The 18,508-nt window shown below is 37.0% G+C and overlaps 1 protein-coding gene across 3 annotated transcripts in view; it reads right to left on the bottom strand.

Moving 5' to 3' along the window:
• Positions 1 to 1,602: 1,602 nt before the first annotated feature.
• Positions 1,603 to 18,508, bottom strand: part of LOC131044888 (protein PHR1-LIKE 3) — a 57,758-nt gene continuing 40,852 nt past the window's right edge. For all 3 annotated transcript variants that reach the window (XM_057978363.2, XM_057978362.2, XM_059219738.1), the window contains 3 exons: positions 2,808 to 2,880; positions 2,650 to 2,719; positions 1,603 to 2,549 (listed from right to left, as the gene is read on the bottom strand). In XM_057978363.2, the coding sequence (XP_057834346.2) occupies positions 1,866 to 2,549; positions 2,650 to 2,719; positions 2,808 to 2,880 (827 nt within the window). In that variant the 3' untranslated portion in view covers positions 1,603 to 1,865. The remainder of the gene's footprint in view (positions 2,550 to 2,649; positions 2,720 to 2,807; positions 2,881 to 18,508) is intronic.

Raw genomic sequence — 18,508 nt, 5'->3', positions numbered from 1 at the left:
TTTCCCACTGGTTCCTTGCTGCAATCAAAAGTGTTCTCTCTTCTCCTCTTTATTTTCCCAATCGAGCACCTCTTGTAAGATTTACTCCGTTTTGCCTTGATGGCTACCTTGTTATGGGTCCGGGCTCTTCACATGTTTATCTAATCAAAACAAATAAAACACAGATTTGCATGGTAAAACTTTGATGATATGTCAAGGAAACATCCACAAGGCGAAGTATTGGTATTCAATTACAATCTTCATAAATGTTGCCATTACAATTACAATGACAATAACTTTGCCTTCAAGACAACATAGATAAATAGGATATCTTCAAGATGATAACCACCACCAAACTATAAAAAAACAATTTTATTCCTTTAAAGAAAGTAGGAATTTTTTCTCAAAGGAAATCTCTTTTTTTTAAAGATAATATTAGATTTGTTTTATGATTTTCATGTTTTATTGTTTTCAGTATCCAACAAAAAGGAGCATTATTTTTATCTCCAATACCATGTGAAGCATCGACTGAGAATTTTATCTGAAGCGAACCTCCTACCAAACACATACCCATATGTAAACAGCTTAAAATATAGCCAGAATCCAAGATTGCCATGCTTAAAAAATCAGCTGTCATCATCTGTCTGCGAAAACCTATTAAGCATGAAGTTAAACACACTGATTCTAAATCTTTTTGTAAACGATTTAAATGATTGGAGGGCATCAAGGTGCCATTTAACATCCATGTCGATGAATGCCTAAGTGTAGCTCAAGTTGCCTATTTCATTACACGCATGAACGTGTAGTCGAGAACTGAATGCAATAAAAAGAGTTTGGGAACAAATTGTATACCCAAAAGAGAATAGGATCTTACAAGGCATACAAACTTCCATTGTTGTAAAGATGTCCGAGGTAATAAATTCAGTATCATCAATCATAAAAGAAATTACGACTTGCCTCAAAGATGATCTTCTTGCTTGAAATCATCATGATGAGGATCATTACATGGATGTTTTATACAAGTAAGCACCATCTAATCTCATTTCAAATTGGCTATCAGAAAATTACCGAACCTGTTGGAAAAAATCCATCATTTCATTCTTCTTATGTAGATGGCTTGCGTAACATAACATGACAATATTTTTTAGCTTCTATTCAGTATTGATTTACTACTATTGACAGGGAGAGTAGTCTTTATAAATTGCTCCCCGAGAAATACCAATAGGAACTCAGAATTCCACCGTAGTTAGTTCTCAATCCTTTCAGTCTTTCAGAATAACTTTACAATATGTATCATCAAGATTAGTGGCAGATAATATAAATGTCAAAATACAAAAAAAATCCTAATATTCTTATTCCCAACATATGATAGCCTGCAAGACACATCTCTTACCGTGAAGTTTCTTTTTAAATTAGATCTTTCAATTCTATAGTCATAGTAAATCCCAAGAGGAAAGAAACCTTCTTAGTGTTGCCAAACACAGCTTTCCCCAGTAGACTTTCATGCTGCAACTTTAAATAACATATTAACAAATAACCTGCTTAGAAAGGCGTCAGTGTTTTGAGAATCACCACAACCAATAAGTTAAAATATATCTACGACGCCCATTTTAGCATGTGAAAGAGACACGAATAAAATGTAAGATTATGATCAAAATCAAAGTACACTAACTTTTAAACACTATGTTTTGCCAATCATTGTCAGCTTCACACAGGTATTGATTTCCTAAATCACCCTACAATGTTCACATAAAGTTTCATGTTTCAAGAGAGTATTTCACACTTGGGGGTAAAATGTCATGAAACATTCAAAAAAGTTGCTTATATCCAGAAAGCATCCGCAATCATGATATGTTTATAGCTTACATCTTAAATGATTCAGTTTCTTAAAATAAAAAGGTACCGCCATTCACATGTGGGGACATTCTATCAGCAAGATTTGTGGCTCTTCTAGCAGCAGGCCTTTCAAGCCTGGGTGAATTTTTTAGCTCTCTTTCTGCTGGGTTACTAATAGATTCATTTGTTTGAGCCATCCTGGCCTCAAATTCATCCTTGACTGACATCCTTTCAGAGTTGCTCTCAACAGGAGAAACAGATACTTCTTCCTTCAGGTTTCCCACCTGTGCTAAGCAAGCAGAACTGAGTTCCCGCAACCTCATATCATCTGGGACATCATTGTCCCAGACAAATAAGTCATTATCACAATAGAGGGGTCTTGATCTCTTCTTCCTCATAGCTTGAAAGCTCTCCTGTGAAATCTTCCCAGAACTCTCATTTGATGTTAAACAACTATCTACAGAGCAGTCTGTTAACTGTGTTTGCTGGTGGAAAGCATTTTCATCAACATGAATTGCATGTATTTCTGGTAGTGAGGGTAAATTCAAAGCTTCACATGGGGAGCTCAAGCATCCATTTGAGACCTTTGTTGCGAGTTCAGAGAGTTGTTGCCGTGCAGCCTCTAAGCCTGCAGAGGCTATGGTTTGATCAGCAAGGGCTTGGCATGCTTTTTCCAATATGGATTGCAAGTACTTTCCTTGAGCTTCTATTCGGAGTTGCAGATGTCTCTGAACCTGTTTGATCAATAGAAATATATGACCTCCATCAAATGACATTGCAAGAACTCAGACCAATGTAACAACAAATTAGATTAATTCTTATTAATAGTAATACCTCTAATTGTTCATGCAATCTCCTCTGCACTTCCATCTGTATTCGTAGTGCCTCAGTTATTTGGAAGCTCCTGCCAAGGACAGAATGATTTTCAGTACAAGTACAATTTCAGGCCTGGTACAATCTATCTAAAGTACATCCATCTCTCTCTCACTTACTCGTTCATATCTTGGTTCATTATTTTTGAAGAGGAACATGTACTTGCTCCTGGCCCCTCGCTAAGGCAGGAAGCTGCCATTTCACAACATTACAAAACATATATGATTACTTGCATAGCAATAGAATGAAGAAATCAAAAATTAAAAAGCCTGAATAATCCTGAAGTTGTATGATTCTAAGTTTTTGCTTACTTATTTTGTTGCAGCCCCAACCTAATTGTGTATGTTACATAATTATTCAATAAACTTAATCATGGGGCTTCAAAATCGTACCAGAGAAATAAAAAAAAGTAGTACCAGACAAAAGAGTACACAGCAGAATATATCTGTCAAGTAACTCCTATAGATAATTGTTTACATTTGTGTATCAGTGAATAAGGCAGTTTTGTGTCCGGCATCTGGCTGCATTCAAGGTGTCCACTTTGATATTTGGTGTTAAGTGTGTATGTCAGAGGAAGAAATGTTTGTCTAGTTAATAGAAGCATAGGCGCAGGTGCAGCATGGGTGACAGCTTTCTCACAGTTCAGTATCAGAGTATGGTCAGTACATGTATTGAATAAAGTACAAAGAAAATAATATGTGAAAATTACAGCGACTCAAGTTTTCAACTATTACTGCAAATATATATCATGAATCAACCTGAGTAGTTGATTTGAACACAACAGGAAGAAAAATCAAGTCAAAATTCATTGACTCAGTTGACAATTTTGGAAACATAATGAAAATAAATTGGTCAAAATCAATGTGTCTATACATCAAATAAGGTAAAATTACAAAGCAATTGTAAGAATTCCAACATTGCAAAAGGCAAGTTGGGAAGTTAACCTCTAACGATCATGCTTGACATCACCATAGTCTAACTTGTATATCTTCCCCAACAACACTACCCAATTTGGGCCTAACCTGATTTGAACAAGTAGTGAAGGCTTTCTCTGAACAAGATGCAGAAGCACAAGCATTTTAGCACCTTCCACAGCTGACTCAATCATTCATAATAGTGTCTTCAGATGAGTCTCCAATTTCTAGTGACAAAATATGCAGTTGAATCTCAATAAAACATCAACTAAAATAGTAAGCATACAATTTTGCCTCTCTTTATACTCCTATGAACTTAAAAAAGATCGTTTTCCTTTTCTGAGAGCCCGAAAGCAACATGTTTCTCCTAAAAGATTGATATACACATTAGTTCTTGTAGTTATATACATAGAGCGTGGAGGTAGGAATATTAAAAATGATCTGATTCAATTGGCAACATTGAATCCGCACATAATGTGGTGTGTAATATGTGCTATATATAATATATAATATAATATAGCTTGTTTTCCAACAAATATTATAAATTTATAACTGAATGCTAATATACACATGATATTTACATTAATGTAAAGATCTTATTGATATCATAAAGGGAGCATTCACCTCATACTTCAAAACTTCTGAAGGCTTGATCTTTATACTTAGTGTTTATTTATTCTGTCCCATCTCTCATTGGCTTTTTATTTAATTTTAAGTTCCTGAAGCTCAGGACTGAAGCACACTCCCCACAGTTATTAGCATGTTCATGTACAGAACAAAGCCACTGAAGAAATGCACAGGGTGAAAATTTCTCTTGCAATCTCTACAAGGTACCTAGGTATGCAACAAGCACTTGAAGCAATCCCAACAACCTAGGGATTACATCAAATCACATGAGGAATCACTCCAGTTCTGAAACGGTAAGGACCCAATTATTATAAATTTAGGCAGAGCAAGTACACAGGATAATAATATTTTCCTAATTCATACTATTCTTCAACAATACATATGCAAACCTATAGGAATTGAATCTCCTATATTATAGGACAATTCCTATAACGACCCCCTTACACAGGATAATAATATTTTCCTAATTCATACTATTTTTCAACAATACATATGCAAACCTATAGGAATTGAATCTCCTATATTATAGGACAATTCCTATAACGACCCCCTTACATTACAGGATAACAAATAGCCAAACTATAACAAATACACACGTAAATAAGCAAACTCCTAAACAAACCAACAAATCATTTCCATATGTATCCTACGTTTCTAACAAACCTATCACATGATATTTGATACTGATAACAAATGATGTAATAATCCTAACAAACATATAAACACTAACAATAGTTTTCCCAATATTTCCCCCTAGTGTGAACATGGTTAAAACTCACACTTTCAACTATATTAATCCCAACTATTTTGGCTCATGATCTTGATTCAAACAAAAGGTACTTCTCATCAACTTTTCATGGTTTTCACCTAAGTTTACCACAAACCTAGACACAAACAAGAACACTCTCATCTGTTCACCTCATGGTTTTCTGGATTACCACTAACCATTTTAAGATCCATGAATTTCATTACACTAGTGTGTTTGTTCACAATAATAATTTTCGCCAAGAGGAAGTACATCACATGAACTAGAAATAGAATCATATACTTTTAGGTCTGCATAATGCTATCTAGATCTTGTTGCACATGATCACCTACATACGAGAATTTATCCCACTTTCACTTCCAATGAACTTATCATCGGCCGACCACACTTCCAAGAAGTCTGACAGTCAGAAGATCTCTATAGCCAGCTGCTCTCCTAAACAATTGTTTGCATAAGTTTGCAATATCAATTATGTCTATGTTTTTCTCCTTTCAAACATAACAGAGGTAATTTTCTCAATTGTAGCCACTTGTTGATTGTTGCCACTCAATCTTTAACAGCATGGGAAACCGTCACTACTATTGGAAGCTATCATTGACTTTAGCCAATTTGGTGCAAGTAGTTTTGTCAAAAACAATTCTGCAACCCCATCACCAGTGACTAATGAGAAGATGTCGAATATCCTCCAACGTCTTGTGCCTCCATCCTCCAATTGAGCTTGCTACTTTAGCAGATTTGACTTTGAAGCTCAGCTTTATAATGCCCAACAATTTTATCATTTTTTTATATTTTTAAATTCAAACATATTTTAGACGACATGACAATTAATGACTCATGAAATGGACCCTATTCTGAACAAAATTTAATACACCTTGACTTCGACAACATACTATATTTTTACCCAACTTTTAGACTGACACAAATATCTCATAAAAACTAATAATTACTTTGAGAGAACAAATTATAATAGCCACCTAGATTGTCACAACAATAGAAAATGCTACTCTACAAATCAGTGTAAATAAGGCAACACTACCATAAGACCACCAGCATGAAGGTAGGTAGAAAAAAATTCATGAGATATCTTCTCTAGTGCTTCCAAGGATTGTTTACACTTAGCTCTTTATTGACTTGTCAACCAAACAAATCTACATAAAAAATATTGTCGATAGGACGTCCATCCAGTTTTATGTTTGATCCAGCTAACAGATCCTTCTTTTGTTCTTTCACCAAGATATGGCTTGTGAACTTTACTGGCAAAGAAATATGTTCTAATAATCCTTTGCACACTAAAATTCTCTGCTAGATCATTTACTTGCGTACCATCAAATTTTGCCAAAGTAACTTCTCCTTTCAAACACATCATAGTCGTAGCATACACATGGGCTAAAGCTCACTACTACTTGCACCAGGGCACGTAGAATTTGACTATATGAAGCAGGCTTGAAATTTGTTCAGCATAGCTAGAAAATAATCATTTTAAAGGGTCAGGTGAAGAAGAAGGGACAAGAAGCTAAATATCCACCTTCCTCCTCTGCTTTCTCTATCTCTGCACAAAAGAATGGATGAGTGAAGATATTGAGCAGCAAAAGACCCTCTGCAAACAATTTGAGAAACAATCTTATATTGAAGCCAAAGGAGCGTTGGAATCATACATCCTCAACCTTTATCTCTCACACCTCTCCTCCTGTGCTTTGCCCTTTCGATGACTATCTTAGGCCTTGACGCCCTTGTCACATGATTTTACTGCTGAGATTTTCTACTTTTCAATGGACAGAAGTGATGCTAATGAAGAATTTGCTCATTGAAGAATAGTGTGAATTAGAAAGATACTATTATCCCGTGAATTTTCTCTGCCTAAATTTATAATATGGTATCAAAGTGAATCCTATATCAGAACAGGCTGAGCCTAAGGTATCAGAGTGAGTAGAATGGATTCATAAACCCTCTGACACTCATGTGAAGAATATAACAATAAACAATTCATTTATAGGTGGGTCCTATATCAGAACAGACTGAGCCTAAAGTATAGCTGAATTTTGCAAACTAAATCCAACATGCGAATCGTTGTAATTTGTAACCAAAGATCCAGTTATTTATCACAGAACTTTTTACCTAATAACTAAACCAAATGATAATTGATCACAGTCTAGGATCATATAAGGCTAAGGCATGCACTTGAATGATTGACCCCATCGAATCCACATCACCAAGTGACTGCAGACTCCAAATGCAACACTAGTAGTGAAAAAAATGATAAACAAATTGAAGAGTTCTTCAGTTAGCCAGGTCAGATTGGGCATGGGAACTAGGTCAAACTAGGTATCAATTTGATGCCAAATAATAGTGAAATTTCAGCTTGGCTGTAACCACTGAGAACAAGGCTATCTGTGCTCATTGGGCAATTGAGTGAAGCAACCAGGTCAATTTTCTCCACAAATAGTAAGTTTAGTTTTAGCAGACGACTTAGCCGTTAGTCAATTGAACAGACTAATTTGCACAAAAGGATTAGGTTCAGTCAAAGGGCGAGGGTGTGAAATAGGGGGTAGGCTTGTAAGCTGAAATGGGATGAAAGGATGCACAAAAGGTCATAGTTATTCATGTGTTGAACTCATTAGGGCAGCCCAATCTAATGCTCAATCAGTTAACAGTGAGACAATTTGCCCACTTGTGTGCAGGGACGACTTTGTATGGTGCTATCCAAGGAGTCTGTCATGCTTGGTCATGTGTTGAGCTCTCTACTGGACCACTTTGAATTTGGAGGAAGCCAGCAATGAGAAGAGAAGCAGGTATTTTGGGCAGAAAAACTGCCTTGCCTCCCAGGTTAGTACATGTAGAGCCATGTGGAACTAGTAGGTCATGCAATAAAGGACCATACCAGACTAGACAGGTCACATTGTCTATTGTGACTAGACCGGGCAGGTCATGTTGTCTATGACTCTATAGTGACAAGTCAAATTAGAAAGAATGAGTCAACTGAACAATGCACCATTGGTCTTGATGAATTTGTGTTGCCAGCAGGTGACTTGACCTTGTCCTGAAACTTTTGATCAACAGGGCCATCAAAATTAAGAAGCAAAGCCACATTGGAGTGTTGGAATGTTGTCATCTTGGTCTCCAATTGGGGAGGGCATGTTTCAAAACTGTTAAAACCTGAATCTTTTACAACAACAATTTACACCTCTCCTCCACAAATCTCTAAAACTTATGCACGATTCACAAAATCATATGCACCCTTACTTGGCAATAAATCAATATTTGGAGTATGTAATCAGTTCTTCTTGCTGTAACATCATGAGTTCTACTATTGTTGCTTCCCTCCATTATCGTGGCATGGCTACATGGGTTTTAGCACTCTTCTACAATTTCAACAGGTTTACTTTCCCAGTTGACTGGAATAGGTTTTCAACTTCAACTTCAGCCCACAATTATCTTAAACACCTTCAAGCCGGTTTGGTGGTTTCAATAGGGATTCTTCTTTGACACAAACTTTGCAAAAGCAATCATTCCCTTTTGTGCTTTGCTCTTTCTTCAGCCTTGAATGACTTCGGTTGCCATGTCTTCGCATTAATGGCTCTGCAAATACATAGTGAATTTAAAATTTGGCTTCCTATTGCAACTCACATGTAGTCAGCGTACCTTAAAAGTCAAGGTCTCAAAGCTCCCACACACCAAGAAACTGATCAGTTTGTGGCATAGATACAATTAGGTTGTCTCTCCTCTTGGACCTATTGCAAGGCCCAGTAGCTGGCTTCAGGTTCAAGACCACATACCAAGGGCAACTACCCTCCCAAACAGATAAAATAACCCAGAACAGCCTTAATATACTAAATGGTAGGCTGGGTTGGGTAGTATGTGAACAAATACAAGAACTGAGACAATCAAGGGCCAAATATCAGGCCTAAAAGAATTACGGACAAACTGCTAAGGGCACAATGACAGACACAATCAAAGCCTAACATCAACCTTCAAGTGCTCTACAAATTACAAGGATGGGCACAGTACCAGGCAAAATTATAGGCCCGGTAGAAAACCAAACCCTAGAAATTTCCAATATTCATTAATTTCAAGAAGACTTAACAAAACCTTGAAAAAAAATTACCATAGAAAAACAACACTTTGTGCCCTAAGAACCCTCTCAAGAAATGCAGCTAGTTGTCAACAGAAATGCTAGTCAAACCAAATTGCAAATGTTAATCATTGGAACCATTGAAGCCCACATAATAGACTGTTTTCCTGTTTTCCACTGAATCAATGTTTTGTATGTAAGTCAGTAATTCTTTCTAGGATAAATTTCCGGCACTGCAGAAGCTCCAAAATAAAAATGTATTTTTGGCTTTAAAATCTTCCCTTATCAGACGTGTTGGGACGGGTACATTTTCCATTAGTATTTCTATTGCATAGAAGCACTTGACTAGTGTTTCTCACTTTATGAAGCTTCTTTGCATGTTTCCAGTGCTAGAAAATGCAAAACAGATGTTTACTATCTTTTTCCCATTCCTTATCATATATGGAATTACGAAAATTTGTTAATAATATTTAGTATATCATATTTATTTATTTTATATTGTATAATATGCAATTTGTATAACTCTGCCATATATAGTTTTGGAACATCTTTAACGTAAAATATTACATTATACATAAATGTCATTGCCCCTTTGTCAATAATCCTGAAGATGGCATTTCTATATCTATTTCAAAAACTACTTTTGTTTTACCCCATTTTGTATAACATAGTGTAGAAGGTTTGAGAGGCTATGACAAGAGCCTGCTGAGCAAAGCCCAAGAAGCTGGATTGCGAAAAAAATCAAGGCTCAGCTACTAAACCAAAGATTTATAATCCACATATATTGCAAAGAAGATACCATACTACACCTTTTCCAATGGCACCCCTAAACTAGATATTTATAATCACACATTGCACAGAAGATGCCATGCTGCACCTTTTCTAGTGGCACTCGTGATCTCTCACATTCTTGACGGTGTAACACAAAAGGCGATTGACACTCCTTATTACTTAAAAAATGATGAAGGGATAGGATTTGAGGTACATCAGCTAGTATTGGGAAAATCTTAGCTTTTGAAGTCTGTCTTGCTTAAGTCATTTGAAATACTTTGGAATTTGAGGAACTTTGGGTTAATCCCTCAAAGGGTTTGTAATAATGAATAATCTACCCCTTTACCCCTAAATTGATGGTTTCCTACTTAGTATACCATCCATAGTACAATGTGTTGACGTGTTTTTTACGCACATGCGAACACAAAATAAAATACCCAAAAGTATCTTATCCTCTCTTGAACAAAGTTACTCAAATGCTGAAGATTAGCTTAAGGATCACTTGAGATGACTCCAAGGTTCTGGTATGTTGGGTTACGACGTGTGGATGAGCTCGATGGTTTGATGTGATTATGTTGGAATCACAAAGGGACTTACGTTAAATTGTTGAATGCTTGAATCGCTCGAAATTGATCATCTGATGTTGCAATATGGTGATGTTTTTTATCCTAAACTAGTTTGAGTTAAAAAAGGGCAAAAGATAAAGGGTTGAGAGAGTCTATTCTATGACCTAGAATGTAAGAAAATGGGTGAATGATTCAATGGAATCCTACTGAGCGAGGTCTCACCATTAAACTAAACAATTTGACACAAGCTTAGTGCAATCTTCTAAGGGATAATTCAAAGATATTCAAATCATTACCATCAAACATTGATCACCATTCAAGTTAATGCATAAACAATGGACGCATAACAATTTGAAATTAAGCTCATATCATTCAAGTTGACCACACAAGGCGCACTTACAATCAGCAAGAGTCTAGTGGTATGGACTAAACGGATTCCACACAAATGCATTCAACAAATTCCTCTATTCAATCTAACCAACATGAAAGCAAATGAGAAGTAGAAACCATGAGACTTGTTGAAATAATACATTTCACCATAACTTCAATGAAAAGAGTATCTCATTTACAAGTCTTTAACAACAATTCCTCCTTCTCCTAATCTATTCTAACTTCTATTTTGTTCTCTATTCTATTCTTCTCCTAGCTCTATTCACTATTCACTACTCTATTCACTAACCATTAACCCTTACAAATGGAGAGCTTGAACCTTTTATAATGCTCTCAATACAATTCAATGGCTTAGGTCAATTTGAGATCAATGGCCGAGACTTTAAAATGAAAACCCTAATTAGGGTTTGTTACAACAAACTCAATTCTGGCCAATGAAATAATTACAACACTTTGACACATGTCACCTCTGAAATATTCGACCAATAGATAATTGGGGTAGGTGTCTTGAAGTTTGTGCCTTCATAGACAAGTCAGGTACATTGCATCTAGACACGCTGATGTAGTACTCCTTCGATTGGTGGAGAGAGTGACTGGGATGCCACCTCAATTCGCTTGTAGACTTGGAAGATTTGATACCCAACATTACAAGCTTGCTCGATGCTTGGTGTGATGATGTGAAGCATCATTCATCCATCCTTGCTTGCTTATCCTGCCTTGGGATAGTTGTGTGATATTTCTTTATACTTCAAGGTCTTGACCTTTTCATGGCATCTTAATGCAGTGAAAGTACTTGAGATTCTTCTTTCCTTGATACCCTTTTGCTTGCTGATGAAGTTTTCCTCTTGAACTTGCATGGTGGTGGAGTCTTGCAATCTTCCCTCTCTCATTTCTTCAAGGTGCTGCTTTGCAATTTGCATCATCTACCTTTCATATCTGCAAAACAAAACAAGTATGGTATCAAATACTCATGATATGTAGCTTTTACACACCTTAATATAATTTCTGATTTTTCATGTGTTGCAGGTCTGATAGGTGTATCTAGGGGAGATCACTCCTTTTGATGACTGAATTTGCTATCTTTATGATGAAATTCGCTCAATATGCTTCCTTGCTGAGTTAATTTGCCTTCTTCTTGATGAACTTTGTTGCCAAAGTTGATTGAAATCGTTGCCTTGCTTGTGAAATTTGCTGTTTGCTGATCAGATTTGCTGTAGGAGAGAAATATTTTGAATTGGTGATTGAATGAATGATCTTGATCCTCTTCTTATAGGCGCTTAAAGGAAAGGTTGTGTCTCTCCCTATGTAGAACAACCTGGCTTAATAAAAATAAAATGAAGTTTGTTTTCCCTTGCTGGCCGACTTGACACAAATTAAAGAAATTTATATTTTCTTTTGGCACCAAATTCATGTTTGATTAGTCTTTGAAGTGCATTCAGACATAATTCACCTTATGAAAGGCATTTCGCTCTCAACAAGGAATACATGAAGTTCGCTCCTCTACCTCAGTTCACTCCCTTACCTCAATTCATGAAGTTAGTCTTAAATCTCACCTCTCATCATCATTTTATCTCAAAATCACTCTTTCCAAGCATTAAATTGGGTCAAAGCAATGTTCTTATAAACAATCTTGCAAATTCACTCTTGATCACATGCACATGAAGTTCGCTCTCCCTGCCTTGGACATGAAGTTCGCTCTTCTAGGCCAGAAGATGAAGTGAATTTCAAACTAAAACAAACTTTCCTCCAATCACTTCATTGTTTTATCAATTCAATCATTAGGTTTTCTTTTTCCAAGTCTTCATCTCGCTTCACTCCATCCATTCAAACTTTCCCTATTAAGGCCTAAAATGCAAAATTCGCTCCTACAAAGAATCTCCTATCAAAGAATACATTAAGTAAACTTTGATCTAAAGAAGAAGTTCTTGATGTGATGTCAAATTGAAACCATACTCACTATCCTCATTCATACGCTCCAATTCACACTGAAACAGGGCTTCTAAGGGAATTTGCTTTAAAAAGTGATGGTCATGAAGTTCGCTCCTGAGGCTAAGCACATGAAGTGAATTTCAAATCAGAACTCTGACTTACCTTTATTCGCTTCATCTATTCAAACTTGCAAAATAAGGCTCATCGAACAACTTCACTCTCAACTAAGGGCTTCCAAAATGAATTTTGCTCCTCATGAAGAGCACTTGAAATTTTCGCCCTCAGCGTCGAGCACTTGAAGTTTCACTAACTAGCAGACTTTCATACTCATCAGTTAAACTCATGATAGACTTGACTCTCATGTGATCTGGATGCTACTAAAGGCTAACAAACTCACTCATTTCACACCTCACACAAGGCTATCCACTTGAAACCTGGCTTGTTGACCACCTATACTCCTCTAATGAAATGGCTAATAGCTAAGGACTTTAACACAATTCTAGAAAGTAGGAAAAAAAAGGGGGTCCCCATTTGTGATGGGGCGATGTGTGAATACCTCGCAACACATGGCAATAAAGCCAAGGTTACTTAGAATAGACCTTAAAGATCCCAGTTGTATCATATTTGATCTATGAAATCCAAACCTTCTAATGATTATTTTAGGTCCCATGGAGAAGCCTTTCATGAATTGGTACTCAATGATTCACAAAAAAATTATTTTCATTTTTCCTCCAATAGGCCTTCTACATTATTAGATCATTTAGCTAAAGAAACATCATGTTCCATGACGAATCATAATATAAAAATTATATTTCCTAAACCGACAAGAAACCAAGTTTACATTCCTGATTTGTCTCCAGGTAAGAAATTTTCATTATATGAGGCCAATTAAATTTCCTGGTAATGAAAATGCAACTTGAGCTTACTGGAATTATGGCAATGTCCCTTGCACACACAATAAGGGTAGACTTTCAAAGCAGAAGCAAATAGATCACATGCAGCCTTATATAAGAATGTGAATGCTAGTCCAAGCATAATATGCTAGTAACATCCTAGGGCAAGTCTTTGAATGGATGCAAAGTGGTGATTAAGAGGTATCTAAGTGTCAAAATGCTGATGATGAAACATGAATTCTCTTGTTTAAGATGGACAGTGCAGCACCAATGTGACCATTTAGTCGTTGTGCATACTAATGTACGTGAGACACTGCCACTTTCCTTTGTTCTAGTCCTGAGCATTCTTCTCAAAAACCTTTTGGCTTGATTTTACTCCATTTTCACCTATCGTATTACATAAATGATTGGACAGTCAATAAGTTCAAAACAGGGGTACATGCGGATGTGTTCCCAACATTTTTCCCCACGTACCCGCACCAAGGATATGGGTATGCCTCAGGGATGATTCCTAGCCATCCCCAAAATTTTAAAATTTGCCCAAAATGTTTTTGGGATGGCAAGTCAGCAAGAGGACAGCCGGCTGTCCCCAAGACATGTTGGGGACCTCCCCTGACCATCCCCACGACTTATAGAGGTGATTTTAAATAAAAATTAAAAAAACAGCATTCCATTTATAAGTCATTCATAATAAATTTTAGTGCTTTGGATTTTCTTTCCAATGGATGTCAACCGTGCTTTCTTTGTTTATTTTTTATTTTCACTTCTGTGGGCAATTCAAATCTTCCACAATATTGTCGCGACCTTTTCACACATCGCCCCATTGCAAACAGGGACCCCCTCTCTCCTGCTTTCCGTGTTTTGTTAGTTTAGGGTTTTTGGCAGCTAGGTGGCAATTTTGAGTCTCATTTTTTATGTGATCGTGCCCAAAGATCTCCAACATGTGAGTAATGTTTAAATTTTAATTTTGAAGCCAATAGGATCAAGTGTTAGAAAAATGTTAAAATGTCAAAGTAATCCTAATTATGTCCAAGTGTTGAGGTTGCAACAAGTTTTAAATGTGAGCGTAAAATGTGTTTTAAGTGTTGCAAATTGGTGTGAATTTTGTGCTAGAGCGTCAAAAGTCCCTATAGGAGTCGTTTCCAACTCCTAGGAGATTAAACAAGTCAAATGTGCACAAAGTCCCAATGGACCCCAGTTTTACACCCCTCAAATCCAATTAAAAGGTTAAAAGTACCAATGGAAATAGAATTTCCACTGAGCAAAATGGCAAAATTTAATAAGTTTGGGACTTTACAATGTGAAAATCATCATAGTCCCGATGGAAGACGTTTTTCCCCCATGAAATTAAGGCGTAAAAGTCAGTTGCCCCGATGGGAGGCGTTTTTCCACTGAATTTTAAAGGTGAAAACGAACTTTGTCCCGATGGAGCATGATTTTCCATTGCGTTTTGAGCATAAAGAAGTGATTTTTATGATGAAAATAGTCTCAATCCAAATGAGGTGTGTCTTTTCCCCTCATGAACAGTGTTTTTTGGGAAAATCCTGATGCATTTGGATTCTCCATTGTGGTTGTCCCAATGGAGGTCGTTTTCCCACCAGGCCTTCTAGAGCGAAAATGTACAAGGAAAGTGAGTACAGATGACCCATGTTTTTCCACCAATAGGTAAGTGACTAAGTTAAGTGAATTTGAGTGTCCAGATGAGGTTAGAATCTCCACCAAAGGGGAAAAAGTGATACGAAGTGAAGTCTGGACAAATTTATGTTGTCCCGATGAAGTGCATTTTTCCATTGGAGGTAAAATGATGAATTTTGGTTGATTTTAATTGTCCAGATGGAGTTTGAATTTCCCCTAGAGGTATCTTGATGGAATTTGACAAGTTTTAATGAGATTTTGGTGTCCAAATGAAGGACATTTTTCCACTGGAGGATGTTTTTACATGAAATGATGAATTTTAATTGTCTAGATGGCCATCAATTTTCCCCTGGACAGATTTGTGAGCAAAAATGAGACAAGTGATGAAATTTATTTGTCTAGATGAGGGTCGATTTACCCTCAAGGGTATATGTGGCGAATGGAGACGCATTTAAGTGAATTTATGTGTCCAGATGGGGTGCATTTTTCCCCCAGGTGGCTGGAATTGAATTCAAATGAAACCTTAATGACAAAGTGCACCCAAATGATATTAATTTTGCCTTACCACAAACATTTAATGATCAAACAAAATGAATTTAATGCTAAGTGCGGAATCTCTATGACCCACGTTTTTCCACTAGGCTGATAAGAAGAGAAGTTTTATCCCACATTGGTTGCGTGGTGATTTTGCAAGGCAAAAACAATAATAAAAGACCCAGCCCAGCACATATGTAATATTATATTGCCATTGATGTGACTGTTTGGAAGCTAATTGGAGGTGCGCCATCATTCAAGGGGGGCTGTGATTTTGCTAAGTGGCTGATTGGGCCACCATTGAAGAGGATTTGTGAACATTTTGTGTGTGGCGCCATTGCTGGTAGAGGTGCGATTTTTCCCAAGTGTGTGTTTGGCGACATTGTTGGAGAATTGTGACATCATTCAAGGGGGTGCCATTGCTGATCCAAGGTCTAAAACTCCATTTCCAGCATCATTCTCAGACCGGCAATCATTTCTAACTATCAACTTTGTGCCAAGGCATGGTCATTTTCAGGTCTAAAAGGGTAAATTGCCTTGTGTGTGGAGGTGCGCCATGGCTGTGATAGCTTCCAGCCATTGAAATGTGATTCAAATGTGTGTTCTCAGACTTCAAAGTGACAAAATCAGACCTGATATATTCTAAAGGCATCAAGATTCCACATTTTCCAAACTTAAGAGGGTGCATTCAGATATTATACTCAGAAAATCAGACTTGATACAACATTTTGACATCCAAAATCAGTCATTTTCTGAGCATTGACAAGTGTGTTCAGACCTGGAAACATATTGTGGGCATCAAATACTCCATTTTCTGAGTGTTTGCAGGGTGTCCTCAGACTTACCAATTGTGATCAGACTTGTATTAAGTTTGAAAATCAGGTTTAAAGAGAGGCGATATGCCTCATTTTGATCAAATTCATTTATTTCCAGAATTTATGTTCCTTGTTGAGATTTCTGATTTTGAACCAGAACTTGGAAAATTCTAAAAATAAATTGTTAGAGCTATTTTTACCATGATATTAACTTCTAGCTTCGTACAGGTACTATGTCCAAGGCTGGATATCAGCGAGGAAGAATCAATTGAAGATCGTACAAGAGGGTTACTATCCAGAGTCGTAGATAACATCCCAATGGAAGAAGGTTGGAGACACAAACATAGAGTACCTGGAAAATTCTTCAACAAAATCTTCAAAAATCAGAACTTGGAAAATTCTAAAAATAAATTGTTAGAGCTATTTTTACCATGATATTAACTTCTAGCTGGGATATCAGCGAGGAAGAATCAATTGAAGATCATACAAGAGGGTTACTATCCAGAGTCGTAGATAACATCCCGATGGAAGAAGGTTGGAGACACAAACATAGAGTACCTGAACATGAAGCAGATGAGGCGGAGAATGTTTGGGACGAAGAATCATCTTCCATCCACTTTGGCGACTAATATCATGAAGAGTGTAATCTACCAGGCAGTTGGCTTTCCACCATCCATTTAGTGCTATGAGCTCGTAGTCGAGTGTGCGAAGCATTATGATCCTCAAACTAGAATGATCAAAACACCCAAGGGGCTAGTGCTTGCATACCTGGCTGAGGAGTCAATTGGGGAAATATTTGGAATCCCTAGATGTACAGACATGCAAAGAGAACCAAGGAAGAAGTGCAAGCAAAATTTGAAAGAAGATCGGAGTCATGTATGGCAGTTATCAATAGCGAGTGAGTTCTTGAGACAAGGTGTCACCACTCCAAGCTACCCAAGAGGCTCTTAAGTTCTAAGTTCAAGGAGTACAATGATCTAATAATACTACTCAACTGAGTCATGGGAGCACCTCAAGGGGCGCTATTTGAGACATGGATGTACTATTTTATTGAGGAGATAGTGGGAGGAACAGTGATCAAATGGGCAAAGATAATAAGTGATGACCTTGACATCCAATTGAGAGGTTTGGAGAAAACAAGGACATTCAATATGACTTCCTACCTTGTCTATGTACTTGTCAAATATGTTGTGCACAAAGGATTGATACGCAAGGGCGAAGTTGGGAACGGTCTAGGACAATACAAAGTTTATGAATGCTATCCGCAACTCCATCTACATGAAATTGAACATGACAGAAGGGTGAACAATGCTTTCACCATGTACATCACGAGGAAGGAGGCAACAACACTTATAGAGAAGTATGAATCGTGCCATATCCAATTTCCTACCTTCGCGTACTTAAGGATTTTGGGATTCACATTGAAACCATACAAGCTTACTAGGTATCCAACAGACAAGATGGTTTTGCTTGAGGTAGTGAGACAGCTTTTAGAATATGATTTCATCCAGAAGGCGAAGCACAGAACAAGGATAACTTTTCCTATCTCACTTGGGAAGATGAAGGAGGTATGCCACACTGCATCTGTAATAGAGATAGTTAATGAGGAATTGGAATTTTATCATCTTGGAATCTATAGAGGTAGGGATCGATTCGATCCATTTTAGAGCATTGTAACGATTAAGGGAGGGAAGTTTATACATAAGATTGCCATCGAATAGAGGCCGGTATTGATTTGATCCATTTCAAAGAATTGTAATGATTAAGGGAGGGAAGTTTATACATAAGATTAACATCGAAGACTAAATGAGGAATTGGAATTCTATCATCTTGGAATCTATAGAGGTAGGGATCGATTTGATCCATTTCAAAGAATTGTAACGATTAAGGGAGGAAAGTTTATACATAAGA

This window comes from Cryptomeria japonica, chromosome 1 (assembly GCF_030272615.1).
Source record: "Cryptomeria japonica chromosome 1, Sugi_1.0, whole genome shotgun sequence".
Lineage (NCBI taxonomy): Eukaryota > Viridiplantae > Streptophyta > Pinopsida > Cupressales > Cupressaceae > Cryptomeria > Cryptomeria japonica.
This window is presented reverse-complemented; position numbering and strand designations above follow the sequence as displayed.